The sequence below is a fragment of the Sciurus carolinensis genome, chromosome 13, assembly GCF_902686445.1.
Source record: "Sciurus carolinensis chromosome 13, mSciCar1.2, whole genome shotgun sequence".
Lineage (NCBI taxonomy): Eukaryota > Metazoa > Chordata > Mammalia > Rodentia > Sciuridae > Sciurus > Sciurus carolinensis.
In genome coordinates this window covers 59,918,086-59,937,346 of record NC_062225.1, presented here as the reverse complement: position 1 = coordinate 59,937,346, position 19,261 = coordinate 59,918,086, and the positions used below count along the sequence as shown (strand labels likewise).

The following is a 19,261-nucleotide window of genomic DNA, read 5'->3' as shown; positions in this document are numbered from 1 at the left end:
TTAATTCTTCTCTTATTGAATGGAACTTACACGAAATAGAATTAATCAGAATGTCTTTGACAATATCAAAAATAGCCTGTTCTATGTGTGAAGTTGTGTTTTATGTATTTCAACAACAATAATAAAAACCAAATTTGATCTACCATGGTAAAGGAAAAACTAAATAGCCTTCCTCCATTTCAATTAAAAATTTATTTTAAAAAACCAATGTCATTAATCCCAGCTTCCCAGGAGATTGATGCAGGAGGATCAAAAGTATGAGGTCAGCTGGGGAAACTAAGCAAGAACCTTTATCAAAATTAAAAATAAAAATGGACATTTGCTCAGTGGTAGGGCAACCCTGGGTTTAATCCCAATACTTCCAAAAAAACTACCAATGTCCTATTTATAGCACTGATCTCAGATTTGCTGTGATGTTGAAATGGGATAAGGCACATGAAGCACCTGAGATCCCAATAAGTTTAATCAATTTAAGACAAAAAAATTGTCATATGAAGAGACAAATAGTATACAGTAAAAACTTAGGATAAAAGTATTGGAGGTGTGTTGGGCAGTTAATTAAATTATATATAATATATCTATTACATGCATATGTACACATATGTATACACACACACACACACACACACATATACATTTGTGTGTATGGGGGGGTGCTGGGGATGGAACCCAGGGCCTCACATATTAGTCATGCATTCAATCACTGAGTAACACCCTTATATTTCTTTTTTAAAGACATTTGTTTTAGTTGCAGACTGAGGTACAAACCCAGCTCCCCCTTATATTTCTTGATTTTGCAATATTTATAGTACTTAGAAGCTTCTTAAAATGTGTAATCTGATGTGATTTATTTTCTCAGTCTAAATAAATACTCAACCTAAGTTTGCATTAGTAATTCTTGTATTCATTTTCTTCTCCCAAAGTTCCTACAATAATAAAGTTTCAGGCCCCACAAATATGGATCTTTCTTTGAATTAAAAATAGACATTTATGTATGTATAACAATATACTGATGCAAGTTATTGCTCTTTTAAGAGACTTAACATGGAAAGTGTTGTATCCAGACACAGAAGAACAGCTGTTAGAATTGAGACCTCAAAGTTTAAGTGGTTAGGTTTAATAGAAACTTGCAGATATGAAAATGCTCCTTGCAGAGAAACTTTTGGTAAATCATTTAATTTTGAAGGAGGAAACTTTAGAGACCACTTGGTCTCTAGTCTAAATTAATCTTGGCTGCCTTACCACCACTCTCTACAAAGTATGTATGGTATTCGGAAGAAACCCAGGTCTGATAAGAAATGCAGTCATTTGATTTTTTTTCTTCCATATTTTTTATTGGTGCATTATAGCTGAAGCATATTTGTACATGCTTACAATATAAGAATACAATTTGAGTCATTTGGATCTTTAGGGAAGATTTTTTTTTTTAACCACTGAGCTACATCACCAACCCTTTTTGCCTTTTGAGACAGCATTCTCACTAAATTTCTGAAGCTGGCCTCCAATTTGTGATTCCTTTGCTTCAGCCTCCCCAGTCACTGGATTACAGGTATGTGCCATTATGTGTGGTTTTGGGGAAATTTCTGAAGAGGAACAAAAGGATAGAAGTATCTGCAAGAATGTTTAACAATTCTTTCAATCTTTTAATTCTTCTAAGTCCCTCTTATCTTGACATTTGCTGCCTCCCATTTCTCATCTCCCCACTTCAGCCTGTCCTCCTCTCCTGCAGCTCTAAAATGACTCTCAGCTGAGTGTGGTTGAACATGCCTATAATCCCAGCTCCTCAGGAGGAACATAGGTTCAAGGTAAGTCTCAGCAATTAAGTGAGGTGCTAAGCAACTTAGACCCTAATCTAAAAAAAAAAAAAAAAAAAAAAAAAAAAAAAAAAAAGAAAGAAAAAGAAAGAAAGAAAAGAAAAGAAAAGAAAAGAAAAAGGGCTGGGGGTGTGGCTCAGTGGTAAAGTGGCCCTGGGTTCAATCCCCTGTACCAAAAGCTAAACAAACAAACAAAACAAAAAAATGACTTTCTTATTCTATCCTAACTCAGCTCATTATTATTGTATAACCCATTTATTTCCTGAGCACCTTACAGTTCTCCTCTTTATTATTCTTATTTGCACTACCAAGTCACAAAAGGGATTTGACAAACTAAAAGAAGAAAGGGCAATAGGGTTAAGGGAGTAAGAAGGAAGATGAATGCATTGCATACTTACGTGTTTTGGTTACAAGTTCAACCCTCGAATTTGCGCATTTGCAAATGAGTAAAGTGAGGCCTAAATAAGTCAGGTGATTTGACACTCACCTAGGTAGTCAGATGGAATTGAGCCCAGAACGCAGGCTTACTTCATTTGAAATAACCCTCACTTATCACAGGCAATCAATCCTATGATCTACCATATAAGGTTCGCTTTGCATCCTTGGTAGAAAGAACACCAGGGGGAGTAAGGAAGCCTGGGTTCTAAGCTTTACTTCCACCAGGCTCCACGACCTTGGCCAGTCGAATTCTTTCTAAGGCTCCGTGTCCTTCCTCATATGAAGAGGTTGGGTAAGATGAAACTTGGGTCTCATCCAGCATTGACATTCTTTGCTTCTGATCTGTGCAGGAACCTGCAGCTGTGGCAGTGGTGGCCTGGAGCTGGTCAGGACGTCTCGCCCCCATTTATCTCTCATGGGACTAGGGAAGAGGGGAACCAAGGAAGAAGGGATTCTTCCTCTCACTTGGTTGCCTTTTCAGCGTCCTTGTAGGACACACCCCCTGTCAGAAGGACTACAGACTTGAGGTCCGCGGGCTCTCCAAGGGCTGTGAGGGCGAAAATCCCTCCATGCACCTGAATTTCCAGGGCTGGAGGCTAACCTTGACACCCACCCATACCGATTCAGCTTCAAGACATAGGTCCCATTCCCTTAGCAGGCCCAACACGCAAGCGCAGCCACTAGCGGAGGGCGAGCCTGAGGGACGCGGAGGCCGGGCAAGGTGAGAGGAGGGGCTGGCAAGACCTCGCCTCCGCACCGTCACGTGGGGGGCGGAGTCGGAAGTGTGACGGCGTGCGCGGGGGCGGGGCCACCGCTGCGCGCGGGCGCGGGGGCGGGGCTCGGCGCTCGCGGCTGCTGCCTGGGAGGGAGGCCGGGCAGGCGGCGAAGCGGCGCGGCTCTCAACCTGACTGGGAAGTGGTCCGGGTGGCCGCGGCTGAGTGGCCCAGGGCGGACGGACGGAAGAACGACGGAAGCGGAGGCCGGGAGCCGCGCCGGGAGACTTGGAGAGCGAGCGGGTCAGGCTCAGCGGCGGCCAGGCTGTCGGTTCACTGAATGAAGTGCCCGCCCCGCTGAGCCCGAAGCCCGGCGCTTTCCCTGCAAGATGGACGGTTTTGCCGGCAGCCTGGGTAAGTATGGCTGGGGAGTCTTGCCTCTCCTGCGCAGGGTGGGAACCTTGTTCCTTCCACGCACAGCCCAGGACCTGCTCTCCACCCTGCCCCTCGGGGAGGCAGCAGTTCCCCTGCACATGTTCCCCTCGAGGCTGCCGCCCCTCCACGGACTCCGGCGGACGGAGAGCCCCTCCCCCATGCCCAGCCCTCCTGCGAGCCAGACCCTCCTTTCTTCCCAGAGCCCCCTTCTGTGCGGGGCCCTTCTCCAGAAGTGGGAACCCCTTCCCTTCTCAGAGGCCCCCGTAGCTGGTACACCTCTCATGCATTCACGGCTCCCCCCTCCAACCCTCCTTCAGGGTTGGGACACCCCTTTTTAAAATCCAGACCCCTCTTCAGGGTGCAGCATTCCTCCTTTCCATATGCCGAGCTGTCTTTCGGGATGGAGACTGTCCTTCCCCACACAGAGGTTCCCTTTTATGGTAGAGACCCCCCAATCACGCTTTTGGAAGGGGACCCCCCCCCCGTTCTTCATTTTAAATTTGGAGTCTTCTTTTAAGTATCTCTCAGTAAGTGACAACTTCCCTTCACTGTCTCCACTTCTCCACACATTTTACAGTCAGTGGTGGAGAGACCTCGAGCACTGAAGCATCATTGCTTAATACAGGAAAGGAAGAGGTGCATTTGTGTTGGGGGACCCTCTTTAAGAGTGAAAGCAGAAGTATTTCTTGGCTCTATGTGCATGCTGGGGAGAAGTAATTCTGCCCAATGAATCCATAGGAAAGGGGGCCTCTGTCGGGAAAGAAAGGATTCTCCATTTTTGGAATATGTTGTCTTTGTGGAATGGAGAAAGGGAAGGAGTTATTAAGTAGGCTGCAGTATCTTTTCAGTGTTCCCTTTCACCCGATTAAAGGTAGTAATGTTGTAACTGGCTAGGGGAATCAGAATTCCAGGCTGATACTTAGTGCCTCATACCTGTGTCTGGAATTACTATTCTTTGAGGCCATTGGAATCCGGTTACTGTAAAGATTGAGCTCAACTACTAATGGTGGTGAGAGAAACAGTTTCTGCTTTGGCTAATATTGCAGTTATGTGATACCTGCTGCTGGATTTGTATTTTGAGTACTTTACATAGAGGTAGCATGTACTCAGGCGCCTTTCTTTTGCATTTCTTGATAATAAATCCTTAGTTGGTTAATATTCATAGATCAGTGAACAATCTGGCCATAGGCCATATTTTAATCTGTCCACACAAGGTTGGGATTAGATGGATTTTATGAATCTAAAATAAGTAAAAGAGCAATGGATTCGGCGTAGTTATTAAATAGTAAGACCCATAATTTTGACCCTGTCATGGGAAGAAAAAAAAAATCATCATTATAAGACTGTTTTGAGAGTGGAAATCCTAAAATAGGAGGCAACTGAGTGCTACTTTTTCCTTCACCTGTTGTCCCTTCTAACCTTTGATGTCTTATAGTTCCTTACTGGTAAATTTGTTCCATACTTGGGCTCCTTTTAGAGAGATATCAACTTTTCACTGGTTCTTTTTCAGCTTCGTGGCTGCGTTTATTAACTAGTTCATATTGGACTGAAAGACTTGTCCTGTCTACTAAGGGAATGATCATAATAATAGGGCAAATATTGGGTATCTTCTGGGGACTGATTTGGGGCTGTGGTAGTCTCTGTATGGTGTTGGGTCCTCAGTCTGTACACTGAGATCTCTACTCATTTGTATTTCATCTCTGTTGATTTTGACGATTTCTGGAGGGCTTCTGGAAACTTTATTTTCAGTGAGTCTTCTTACCTATTGGAGTACTTACGTTTATTTTGAGATAGCGTGTATGCCTTATCAAGTTAAAGTCATCCCTTAACTAATCCAGGAGGGACTGAAAGGTGAAAATAAATTGCAGTTGGGAAAATAAGTCCCATTTTTTAGAGCACTGTAGCCCATCCTAATGTTGGATGATAATGATGATGATGATGATGATGCTTAATTCATTTGATGCTATCTTATGGTTGGTATGTGATGAGATTTCCTTTCTTTAGATATAGTGTTGATCTGGAACAGGGGAGATCTGCCTGTTTCTAAAGAGAGGAACCCATGTCAGCAGAGAGGGAAGGAAATTGTTCCTGGCTGTATTTCTGGAGCTGCTCCTGATGAAGATACTTCTCAGCAGGAGCTTTGCTTTCTCTTTTTGTCCCCCTTAGGAGTAAAACTAGGCCCCATCTTAATTGAAACCTTAAAGGGTTGGGAGTGGGGGAGGGGTGGCGCTGGTATATTTTACTGGTAGCCTTTAAACAGAGCTCTTTGCTCAGCTCTTGCCAAATTGCTTGTTTCTGTTCCCTGCAGTTCATTAGCCGGAGCTTAGAGTTACATTGATCTTTATTTTATCATCAAGAGAGCCATTAATATGAAGGCAAGCACTTGTGCTTTAGGATTTGTTTAAAAAAAAATTTTTTTTTAACTAAATAAGAATTCAAAATGTGAAGCTGTGGGGTAGCAAGTATGGAAAGCATTTATTATACTTTCAGTTTATTATGTGTGTATCTCCTTTTACATACTACTAGAGGGTTCTTGAAAAATTGTGAGAAAGCTACATTTTTATAAGCAGAACAATTGAGTGCTTTATAAACAGAATGATTCTAGGAAAGCTGAATATTTTAGTGAATCCTATGGTAATCATCTTGTCAAGCAGAGAAACTTAAAATTCAAATGGTGTGCTTCGTTGATGAGTGATAAGGCAAACAGTGTATTATGTGCACTTCATAAGATATAGCAAGGAAAACTATGTAGTGAGTTTTGAAAACACAAATATTCAGTGGTTGGCCATTTTATAAATGCCACATGGATGTTAAATACTGTAGAAAAAGGATCTTGCTTGTTAAGTTGCTTAGAGCCTCAGTAAGTTGCTGAGACTGGCTTTGAACTTAATCCTCCTGCCTCAGCCTCCAAGTCGCTGGGATTACAGGTGTGCACCACTGCACCCTGCTGCAAAGGATACTTTTAATCTCTACAGCTGATGAATTTCAGGCAGTGTGGCTAGCAGGCCCTTATACTCTGGAAGTTCCCTTAGGTATACTATATTTTGGTACATGAATTAGGGTAATTAAAAATGGCAGCACTTTGGAAACAATTACTACTACTACTAGTATTGCTACTACTATTTGTAGTACTGGGGATTGAACACAGGACACTGCCATTGAGCTGCATCTCTACCCTTATTTTTAAATTTGAAACAGGGTCTAACTATTTTGAGACAGGCCTCAAATTTGGATCCTCTTGCCTCAGCCTCCCAAATCACTGGGATTACAGGTGTGCATTACCACATCCAGTTTAGAAACAATTATTTATAAATTTACCCCAAATTATTTTGATGCATTGTTTACAAATTATAACACACAGTCTACATGTTATGTATTTTAAAAAATTCAGGTCTGTGCAAAAGTGAGAAACTATCGATGCAGCTTACTGATTTTTTTTATAAGGCAGGAGTTGGATTTATTTCATACTTAGTCTTTTTACCATCTCTTATTCAAAACAAAGGTTTTAATTTTAAGACTTATCTTGGAATTAGCTTGGAAATTAGTCATTGTTTGCACTTAAAGTATATATTTAACCATGTCAGCTTTAAATTTTCTGCCTTCAGAAATTAAAACAAAATTAAAAACCTTTTTTTTTCCCAAAGAAAAATCATAATAAATTAAACATAGGTTTGGTATCTATAAGAAACATATCATTTTGGGTGCAGAGTATAAATATGAACAAATAATAGCATTGTACTTCAATTTAGGAAACAGTTTAAGCAGTTTTTAAAATATTACAATATTAGAAATACAATTTATCACTAATCTTGCCTTCTTAAAGGAACAGTGTAGCATGTGATTTGTAATTTTTAATTTTTTTTTTTTTGTATTGAAGATTGAACCCAGGGGTGCTTTACCACTGAGCCATATCCCCAGCCCTTTTTATTTTTTATTTTGAGACAGGTTCTCGTTAAGCTGCTTAGAGCCTTGCTGAGTTGCTGAGTGTGGTCTCAAACTTGTGATTCTCCTGCCTTAGCCTCTGAGTTACTGAGATTACAGGCATGCCGTACCATGCCAAGCATACTTTTAAATTCTTAAACTTTCTTTTCCCTTTTTTCCCCCCCTTTTTGGAAGCCGGGTCTCGCTGTATTGCCCAAACTGGCCATCCCCTGCCTCAACCTCTCCAGTAAATGGAACTACTGGCAGGTAACACTGGGGTGGCTGACTTTTAAATATTAATCTAGTCTAAGGCATTCTTTTAAGTATTCACATGAAATATTTTTCTTATAAGATTATTTGTGGAGTTTTTTTCTTAAACAACTTTTAATATCTTATTGGTTGCTTTGAAGAGTTCAACATAGCTTAAATTACATAACATGGCATGAATAGTAACTCTGAAATGTTAGTACAACATCTTTAATATGAGTTAGCTAGAATGTTTTTCAAAATGTATGTGAATTAACACTCTTATCTGGAGCTGTGCAAGGCAGTACATGCTTGTAATCCCAGGAGGCTGAAGACTCAGGAGGCTGAAAGATGAGGTTTGAGAATTTGAGGCCAACCTGGGCATATAGTGAGACCCTATCTCAAAACAGTAACAAACAACCACCAAAAAATACTGTATGTGGACCAGCACTGTACTTGTTTGTCCCTAAGGAAAGAATAAGTAAAATACAGGCTTCTTGCCTGATTTTAAGTAGATCTCAGAGGGTTTTTTTTTTTTTTTTTTTAATGTTTTTAGTTGTAGATGGACCCAATACCTTTATTTTGTTTGTTTTGTTTTCTGTGGTGCTGGGTATCAAACCCAGTGCCTTACACGTTAGGCAAGCGCTGTACCACTGAACCACAACCCCAGCCCCTAGAGGTAAAACCCCAGCCCCTAGAGACATTTTTTAAGCATAAGTACCAGAAATGAGGGTAAAGGGAAGAATTGTTTAGAATGCTCTACTATGTGTCAAGCAAATAATTTCTTTAGAGAGAGAAAGTTTGGAGATTGCTAGTTTTAAGTCTTCAGAGTCTGGCTTTTTTTTGGGAGGGGGGGTACCTGGGATTGAACTCAGGGGCACTCAACCACTGAGCCACATCCCCAATCCTATTTTGGACTTTTATTTAGAGGCAGGGTCTCACTGAGTTGCTTAGCACCTCGCCATTGCTGCGAGGCATGTGCACTGTGCTTGGCCAGAACCTGGCTTTTAAAAGCCAGGAATACTGTACTTGGCAGTCCCAAGTCCAGGGAATATTACTACGTCTTTTTCTGTCTTTTGTTAAATTTATGAAACATAGAAAAAGCATTCTATTTTACAGGTTCATTTCTATAACATATAAAAACTTCAATATTTGTTTATAAGAAAGTTGAAAAAAACATTTTGATTTAAATATATGTGGCTCATAAGACTTTTTAAAGGAAATAATCTCCTTCAACAGATTATCTCAAAGATTGCCAAATCTGTTGTATATTTCTGTCTATATTATCTTGTTTCCTGTAGTTCTAGCTATCTAGCATTATTTTAATGCTTTTGATTTTGCATATTGCATTGTAGTTCACAAAGAGCTTTTATTTCATTTATTCTACATACCGATCTTGGGAAGCAAATTATTATTCTTTTAAAGATTAAACAGATTCAGACTGTGTGTGTGTGTGTGTGTGTGTGTGCGCGCGCGCGCGTGCGTGTGTGCTTTCAAGGTTATTTTAATTTTTTTTTTCTTTCCTTTTTTTTATGGTACTAGGGATTGAACCCTGGGGGACTCTACCACTCAGCTATATCCTCAGATCATCAACCCTTTTTTATTTTTGAGATAAGGTCTTGCCAAGTTGCCCAAGCTGTCCTCAAACTTGTGATCTTCCTTTCTCAGCCTTCTGATTCATTGGAATTATAGGAGCGTGCCACCATGCCTAGCTGGTTTGTTTTTGTTTTTGTTTTGTTTTTTAAAGGAGGACTAATCTGTGGGATTTGTGTCCATGTTTATTTTTTATTTTATTTTATTTTTTCAGTACTGGAAATTGAACTCAGGGTCTTGTGCACTCTAGGTAACCATTCTACCACTGAGCTACATCCCCAGTCCCCATGTTATTTTTAAATAATGAAAACAATACCAAAAAAATGAATACAAAGATAAATGATCTTTTCTCTAGCCTGTTTGTATGTAACTGATGTTAATATGTTGATGTACTTGTTGTTAGTCTTTTCCTATGCCTAGATTTTTAATATTTAAAATCATACTATGGATCTAATTTTGTCTTCTGGTTTTTTCATTGGATCCTAACCATTTTTTAAAAAACTTGAAGTCAATTTTCTGACAGTGTACAATATTCTTTCCCTACTCTTTTAGTGACTCTTCATAACCCAGTATTATGAAGTCTCACATCTGGATTTGAACTCTTCTAAATCTGATTCTTTTCCTCAGAAAATGGTTTACCTTAAATAATCAGGTTTTTTTTTTTTTTTTTTTTAAGAATTATTCTGTTGATAAAGCTTTTCTGCTTATAAAAACCTCAGTCATTTTGTAAAGGGAGAAACTTAAAAATTCAAACCATGCCCTTGGTTGTTAAGTGGTTAGGTAGCTGATAGCATTGGTTTTTGTAGTTATGGAGAGACATGTTAGGTGATTGCCCATTTTACAAATGCCATATTGAAGTTGTTGTATTGCCTATATTTTAAACAAAATACTGTATCACCCAGTCTTGAAATCTCGGAGCCATGTTTGATTTCTTTCCATTCTTGCCTACCGCATTAAAATCTCTTCTAAGACTTGACAATTCTTACCACCTTTTCTCATCTCTTATTTTGTTTTTCTACCATCATAGTTCAAATACTTATTATTCCATGCCTGGATTATTGCACAGCCTCAAGAATCTCCACCTGTCTTAATTTATTTTGTACAGGGCCTTCAGATTAATCTTCCTAAATCTGTGCTTAAATTGTGCCATTCATCCTCTCAGATCACACTTCATTGCCTAGTGACTAAATGAATTCAAACACTTAAACCGCATTCTCAAGTTCTCTGCTAATTTTTTTCTATTTTCTTAAAACATTCTGGCTTAAATGACTTGTTTCTTGCTTTCCAAATTTGGTTTACCCTTCTCATTTCTCATCCCTGTGACTTTTCTAACTACTCTTCAAGACCTTTCTTTCTGAAAAAAACTCTTCCTAATATGTTTTCCTTCCTTTCTAGCCCAAGGTATTCATCCTTTGAACACTTGATAGAAGCAGTCCTAGAGTACTATCACAGAATGCCATTTTTCAATGGCTATAATGTAGAAGTAATTGTTATAAATCTGAAACTTATTATAACTCTTATTTCCCTGATAATGTTCCAAATTATAAACCTGTCCATAACTGAAAGTCATGTGTTTCTGAAATCATGTGGTGGAGATTTCATGATCCAATAAAAAAAAACTAGGGCTCTGGTGAGTATATTGCTGATAATGTAACAGCCTTCACTTGCACACATTGTTTTATAATGGAAATGACATTTGAAGACCAGAAAATTATAATACAATCTCAGAATAAAGATTTTAAAGATATTTTAAATATTTACTTACTATGTTTTATTTTTCTAATTTCACCTAAAATGAGTGAAAATGTCCCCATCTTTGTTGGGAATATGATTAAGAACTCTACGCTCAAGTTCTAGGGTAGTGTTTTCAAGTGCAAGTCATGTGTACAACTTAATGGATTTTAAAGTCGGTTTATTAGTGGTCAAGACTAACATTACAACGAATGAGGAGGAAAAAAGGATTGAGGATAAAGAGAAGGAAAGAAGGAATATAAAATATCCTTCAAGTGAAATTTTGTGAGACTTTTAAATTTCAGTTATATATGTTTGCCTTAAATTACAGTGTCATTTCTTTCTATGGGTGTCCAACGAAAGAAACATTTTTAGTGACTGATCCCTATCTTTGAGAGAGCAGGTAGGAAGGTTGACCCATATATTGAAGTGTAAATGAGCTAATTGAAGAAATTAAAATGAATTGTGTGCTCTTTGAAAAGTTTTAAGAATCTGAATATAGTGATTAGAATATAGTTAATATCACTAGAAGTGAAATATGTGTATAGTTCTAAAATCAGTGTAATTCTAGCAAACTCAGTGTAATAAGAGTTTAGATAGAAACCTTCAGCAGGTACTAAGTTTATCTAGGTGGGTATTTGATGAGGAGCAGGATGTCTTCATGATCTTAAATTTCTCCCCACTTTTTGTTTGGTACTTACAATGGGGAAAATAGTAAATATACAGTGATGAAATCAGACACACCTTGAATTCATGATCAAAGTAAATATCACTAATAGACATTGATTGCATGCCTCTGGATGTGATGCCCTGAGAAGAACATATCACTTACATTGTTTTCCAGACAAGGATTCATAGCCTAATGTAATCATGGAAAACTGTGCTTCCCCATGGAATCATTTTATTTTTTTAAAAAGATTGGGGGGCAGTATTTTTTTTTTTTTTTAATGTTATAAAGACAAAACTGTGGTAAGGTTCTAGATCAAAGTCGGCTAAAAAGACATGACAACTAAATATAATATCTGATTTTAGACTGGATCATGAATTAGAGGGAAAATACAATAAAGGATATTATTGGATCACTTTGCAAAATATATTGTAGATTAAAGTATTGCATTGTTTAATTTACTGAAGTTGATGTCTATTCTTAGACAATGTAAGAGTATTTTTACTAAAGTTAGGGAGAAAGGGACATGATGGTTTGTAACTTAATTTCAAATGTTCAGAAAAAATATGTATATGTGTTTTGTACATATACAAATCTATAATATAGAGGGTACGTGCATGTGTGCAACAAAGCAAATGAGACAATGTTAATAGTAGTAATTTGGCAAAAGCTCTATGTAGTATGTTCTTTGTGCTCTGCTTGTTCTTGTGGCTTTTCTGTGAACTTGACATTATTTTCAAGTACAAAGTTTTAAAATTGTATGACCTTTGCACTATAGTCCATAGTATTAACATTTTAAAAATATGAAACTATCCCCTCTCCCAGAAATTCTAGGACAAACCCTTGGGGGATAAAACTGGCTCCCAGAATATGTTCCATGTATACATATCATGTGGCTTCCTTTTATCCCTAGGCCTCACTTTGAGAAAATGTCTCTTGGCCAGAGGCAGCTGTGGTTCAAACTTAGCCGACAGACATGTTTTGTTGGCTCTTTGAGTACTTTAAAAATTGAGAAATTTCACAGAAAAATCTGTGTCTTTGGTAACTACTTAAAAATGAAATGATCTTGCCACTCTGGCTTACATTCCAGATAGTCCCTTTACTCACTAAGTGTTGTTTCATGGGCCTTGGTCTTTACCTTATAGTCAACTTGTTTCATTTACTGCATGACTTGGTTTCTGTAGACATAGGTTTGCTTATGCTGGAGAGGTGGTTAGGGGTCTTGTCTTTGCACTCATGACAGTGAGAATTAAGTTGCTGAACTGATGCTCTATCACTTTCCAGCATTTTAGTGTTTATTTTCTATATACAAGTCCATTGCCCTACATAACCATACTACAACCAACCAAAATGGAAATACCGATACATTGCTACTCTGTCTAGTCCTCAGACCCATTCTAATGTCATAATTTTAATGTTCTCTCTCCCTCCTTCCCTCTCTTTTTATAGCAGAAGGGTTCAGTTCAAAATTACATGTAGTATTTTGTTTTCCTGTCTCTTTAGTCTCCAATCTGGAACAGTTCCTGAGTCTTTCTGTGGAATCGTGACCTCGATAGTATTAGACTTGGTTTTTTGTAGACTGTCCTCTATTGATGTTTCCTCTGATTAGATTCAAGTTATGCATCTTGGCAGAAACACCACAGAATTGAAGCTGTATTTGTGACATTGCTATCAGGTGGCATCCACGTTTTATTTCTCTAATTACTGATAATGTCTATTTTGATCATTGATTAAGATGGCCAGGCCTCTCCACTATAAATTACTTTTCTTTCTTTTTACTTATGTAGTTAGTATTTTGTAGGAGGTTTTTTTTTTGAAACTATGTAATATTGTGTTTTTCATCAGACCTTCAATTTATTGATTTATGTATGTCTTGCTTTTGTGTGTGAGGGGGTAATTGGGGATTGTACTCAGGGATGCTTTACCACATCCCTATTTTTTATTTTTATTTATTTATTTTAATTAATTATTTTTGTATGTGTGTGTGCTGGGGATTGAACCCAGTGTACTCAACCATTGAGCGACATCTCCAGCTCTTTTTTAATATTTTATTTAAATGGGTCTCACTGAGTTGCTAAGTGCCTCATTAAGTTGCTGAGGCTGTCTTTGAACTTGCAGTCCTCCTGCCTCAGCCTCCCAAGCCACTGGGATTACAGGCATGTGCCACCATGCCCGGCCCTATTTTTTGGGACAGGATCTTATTAAGTTGCTGAGGCTGGCCTGGAATTTATGGTCCTCCTGCCTCAGTGTCCCTAGATTCTGGGATACAGGTATGTGTCCTTGTGCCCAGCTTGATTTGTTTATACCTGTATGGACTTGGTATTCTGTTTTTTAAAATAGGTTATGATCCATTATTTTTTATCTGATGTTCAAATTGGCTCCATTTTGGCCACTGGGGACCCTTCAAGCTAGCTTCTGTTTTAAACTGAGGACCTTCTTGCTTTCTGACACTAAGGTGATTCAAGTTCATCTTATACTCTCCCTGCTCCAGCCCTGAAGTTAGCCATTTTCTGAAGGAACCCTCATTCTTTTTGTGGAGAATGACCTTTAAAATTCAGACTTCTATGTACTAGTTCCGCTCATTGTTGTCAGAGTTCTTTCATAGTAGTCAGGGAATATATGTATGTGCATATGTATGTAGAGGTGTATAAAGGTATTCATGTCTGTGTTTATTGTTATAGCAGGATAGGGTTCATTTTAGTTTTCTGTCTTTATTTCTGAGGTGCTGGGGATTGAACCCAAGGCCTTGCCTGTGCTAGGAGCGCACTGTGCTTCTGAGCTGTAGCCCCATTATTTGTGAATACCTTCAGCAACTGTGAAAACCTGGCTTCCATTATGCATAACATACTTATTTATTTGATGGTCACCCTGCCCCCCAATATGTAATCAGTCTTCTCTCTCCTGTTTCTTTTCCTGCTTAGTTCTGACTCCTTGTGCGGGCTGCTTCCTTGTTTTGTGCAGAAGTTCTTATGCCTCTTAGGCTGCAGCACCGTAAGCAGATTCCTTTCTCATCACTTGGATGTGGACACCCTGTGCCTGGGCTTTAGCACTCCATGCTAGCCTTCTCTTTTGCCAGAACGACCTCTTATACACCTGTCTTGCCTCATTCTATTGAATGCTTTAGGACTGCACTCGGTGTGAGTGTGTGTGTGTTTGTAGGGACTAGACAATTTTTTAATTTTTAAAAAAGTTGATAAACAGTTTAATGAAAACTTGAAAACTGTAATCTTTCTATGAATAACCCAAGTATTTCATTTTGTATTATTTCCAAAATATTATTACATGTTTATTAGTTTGCTGGAGCTGTAAGGTTATAACAGATGGAGTGACTTAAACAACAGAAATTAATTTGCTCATAGTTCTGGAAGGTAGAGATCCAAGATCAAGGTCTAGGCAGGTTTTCTTTCTTTTGAAGCCTCCTTCCCTAACTTGCAGATAGCTGGTCTCACATGGTCTTTTTTTCCATGCAAGCACATCTCCTGGCGTGTATTCAGATTCTTACTCTTAAAAGGACACTAATTATATTGAATTAGGACTCACTCATATGACCTTGTTTAACTAATTACCTCTTTAACGATCTTATCTCTAAATATAGTATATTCAGAAGTACTATGGACTTTAATATATGAATTTTGGTGGGACACAGTTCAACCCCATATCAGTGTACATATGTATTTCATATAATTTTCAAATAAGGTACAGGTGAATATGTTATTTGAATTAGCAAAAATATTGGTGGTCTATTTTAACAATTTTATAACTGTATAGTATTTTAGACCATGATGTAAATTAGTTTGAAGATATCTGCAGTCATTCAGGATCATATCTCCTTTCTTACTATCTTGTTTCATATTTAAACATCAACAGTTATCTTTGAGCAAGGTATGGTTAGGTGGCGTGTATGAGTTGGGGACTGGTAAAGAAATATTTTTAAGCAACGAAAGCACTCACATCTTTTCACTTAAAGTATCGTGACTATCTTTCTTTCAGCAAGTATAAATATAAACTTCAGTGCATTGTATTCTGTCATTTGGACATAAGTCACCTTAAGTTTTGTGTGTAGAATACAATTTAACTTATTTTTGATGACCGATGATAGTTATTATGAGCATGGACATGGTTCTTGCCATGTTATAGTGGTGCCTTAAAGAACTTATGTGGGACTGTACACTCCATATACAGATGATTCTAAGACAGTTAAGTTATAAGTAGACAGTTACAATAATCTTCCTTGTTGCTTGTCATGTCACTTAGGATCAGTCCTTACTCTTTCTTCTTTTTACTTACTTGTTTTAAAATTTCATTTGAGTTTTATTTTTTAAAATCTGTAAGATCTCTTTTTTCACTATCAGGCCTAAAATTTGACAGTAATTTCTTGATGACAAATATCCAGTCAGATTTCTATGATTATATCTTAAGTCTCACTTTACAGTGATTTCTTTTAAAACAATTTACATAAGATCCATACATTATGTTGGTTGCTCCGTTCTCTTTTTTTTCCCTCTGAATTGGGGCTTGAACCCAAGGATTCATGCATGCTGGGTCAAGTGGTATACCACTGAGCTACATCCCCAGCCATATTTTTTATTTTAAAGCATGGGTAACTTGAGGCTTGGCTAAATTGCTGAGGTTGACCTTGATTTTGCAATCCTTCTAAGCCTAAGCCTCCTGAGCTGCTGAGATGCACCACTGTGCCCAGTTCTTTTTAAAAATTTTATTTCAAGACAGAGTCTCACTAAGGCCTCTAATTTGCAGTCGTCTTGCCTCAACCTCCCAAGTAGCTGGGATTACAATGTGAGTTTCATGCCCAGTTGCTAGGTCAGTCAGTGTCTGTCTGTCTGTCTCTCTCTCTCTCTCCTCTCTTTTTTTTTTTTTCTTTTTCTTTCTTTGTGCATGTGCGTGTGTGCGCACACATGCGCGTGTTACTGGGGATTGAACCCAGTGACATACTACCCTGAGCTACATCCCCAGCATTTTTTATTTTTTGTTTTGAGACAGGATCTCACCAAGTTGCCCAAGCTGGCCTGAAACTTGGCATTCCTCTTGCTTCAGCCTCCTGAATGGCTGGGAATTAAAGGTGTGTTCTGCCATATCTATTTCTACTGTGTCTCTTAAACCTCTTAATCTGTGTGTTCCCTGTCCCTTTTCTTTTTCCTTTGCAAAGTAAGAAACTGTCTTTTTGTTTTTTACAATTTAAACTAGTGCTGATTATATATATCCTTTGTGTTATTTGATAGATTTCTTTGCCTTTTGTTAAATCCTTTAAATTAAACTCAAGGATTTTTATGTATTTACGTATATTAGTTTGCCGAACTTATTGTTCTTTTTGATGCTTAGATTTTCCTAATTTTGGCCTTTTGGGAGTATCTTCAGATTGGCTCCTAAATTCTGACCTTAGAGGTCTTCCTTGCTTTCTGATGTGACAAGGGTCCAAACTTATCTTTAACATTTCCTGCCCTAGTCCTGCAGTCCTTTATTTCTTGAAGAAGTTGTGCCTTTCAGCATAAAATTGGTATTCTAGGTTCTAAAATTATTTATTGCTACTGTTTAGTTTTTCTAGTCTTCTAGTTCAGCCTTTTTTTTTTTTTTCTAATTTCCAATTTTAAATCTGCTATAGGCTGAGAAACCAGTTCACAAAACTTGTTTGACTAAGATCATTCTGAACCCAGAAATCATGGCCTGTGACTATTTAAATTGCAGGTTCATACTTAATAAATATTGCTAATATTTGTAATATGAGTAACAATACCACATGTTCTTCAGAATGATATAAATCGACTTCAAATTTTTATTGGTACATTATAATTCTACATAATAGTGGACTTTTGTATATTTGTATGATATAATTTGGTAAATTTAATTCCCCAGGAAACTGTCCCCCCATTTCTTCTTCTCTACTCTGATGATCTTCTACTTTCATGAGTTTCCCTCCCCCACCTTTTTTTCCTTAATTCTATTTTCCACATAGAGAAAACATATGACCCTTGACCTCTGAACCTGGTTTATTTTGTTCAACTTAATGCTCTCAAGTTCTATCCATTTTCCTGCCGATTAACTGACTTCTGAGTGAGATCCTTGATAAAATTCATGAGCTTTAGTTTACAAACTTTATGGTGTGTGTAAATATACACACATTTTAAAAAATTATGATCACTTGTGCTATCCATATTTTTAAGATTACCAGATAAATCTCTTTATCAGTAAAGTGTTAGTTTATTGTTACATATTCCATAAGAATGCATTTCTTTCTCCACTTTTAAACATTTTCTCAGGCTGGGAATATAGCTCCAGTGGTGGATCATTTTCCTAACATTCTCAAAAACCTGGGTTTGATCACCACCAACACAAAAAAACCAGAATGCACTTTTTCTGCTATTCCAAAGTTGATGATGGCTTCCTAAAGTTGAGATGATTTTCTGTTTTAAAACAGAGCTATTCAGTAGTATTGATATCAGACATTTTTCTTTGAATCATTTTTCATTTCTGTATACTAATTTAGAAGTGACTGCCCTATGCTAACCTTTAAGTCACAATCATGTGCAGATCTTTTAGTGAATTTCAGAGCAAATGACAAAATTTGCATATTTCATTGAGCCATTTGTTCCAGAAGAGTGTCATAATTGATGAGTGAGTGGGAGTTTTTTGTTGTTTTTGTTGTTGTTGTTGTTGTTTTTGGTAAGGATATCCTATTTCGGTTTAGTTTGGGCATAGCTTTTGACTGCTTTTAGTATCTCTTGCATTAATCTTATTTCTTTAGTCCTCTCCAGTTATGATTGGTCTACATAATGTTTGTGGCACAAGCAGTGATTTCTCATTTTTTATGGTCTAAGGTGGATTCAAGTTATTGAGAAAATAAAGTAAAAAAGGATAAAGAGAGATGATTGGAAAGACAAAAAATGTTTGTCTTTTTTAGTTTTTGAGAACAAGTTTGTGAGTGTGATTTTATGATTATAAACACACTGAAACTTGTACATTGTCCAACTCCTTAGGACATTCCTATTAGGAATGCCTCATTAGGGCATTCTATAATGGAGCTAAGGTCATGGGTTTGAGTGTTATATACCTTAATTTTTTGAGATTCCTAATTGTAGATATTTTCATTCATATTAGCTTTTGTGGATTACACCTGTGCTAAGCTCAGTGGGAAATTAGTGAATGAGACACTCAAAATCCCTGCTCTCATGAGGTTTACAGTTCTGTGGGGAGTTCAGGAAATATTTATTGAATGCTTGGTATGTGCTCAGCACTCTTCCAGGTATAAACAAAGTCCTTATGGGTTTATAATGTAAACTTTTAAAATATAGAGTAATAAAAATCGTGTTGGTAAAGTATAAAAAAAACCTTTGGGAACAAGGACGCTTACCTTAGGTCTCCAGCATTGAGCTTTTTCTTTAAACACGTTTTTGGAGTTGAAGCAGAAAAATAGAGTTCAGGTCACAATGTCCCTCCTAGCTTGGAAACAGCTTAGAGGAATATTTACTTCCCATCCCCCACTCCTAAACACTTGAGGAAGTGACATACTAGCTATAGAATTAACTTTAGTTGCAGGGGTTTTTTTTTTGCTTTTGTTTTTGTGTTTTTTTTTTTTAATTTAAAAGTAGCTATTGGAGTCTTTATTTTTTAGGTTCATTCCACCAGTCATAAACCAGATGAAATTTATGGCATGATTGAGAGACTATCCCCTAGCATTTGCAAGATTGAGT

At 37.6% G+C, this 19,261-nt stretch overlaps 1 protein-coding gene across 3 annotated transcripts in view; it reads left to right on the top strand.

Moving 5' to 3' along the window:
* The first annotated feature begins 2,516 nt into the window (after positions 1 to 2,516).
* The window catches only part of Eml4 (EMAP like 4), a 141,258-nt gene continuing 124,513 nt past the window's right edge, over positions 2,517 to 19,261 (top strand). For 2 of the 3 annotated variants that reach the window (XM_047522991.1, XM_047522989.1), the window contains exon 1: positions 3,115 to 3,379. In XM_047522991.1, coding sequence (XP_047378947.1) covers positions 3,355 to 3,379 — 25 coding nt within the window. In that variant the 5' untranslated portion in view covers positions 3,115 to 3,354. Of the gene's footprint in view, positions 2,545 to 3,114; positions 3,380 to 19,261 lie in introns of those variants that run through there. The other variant, XM_047522990.1, reaches the window with a different exon arrangement.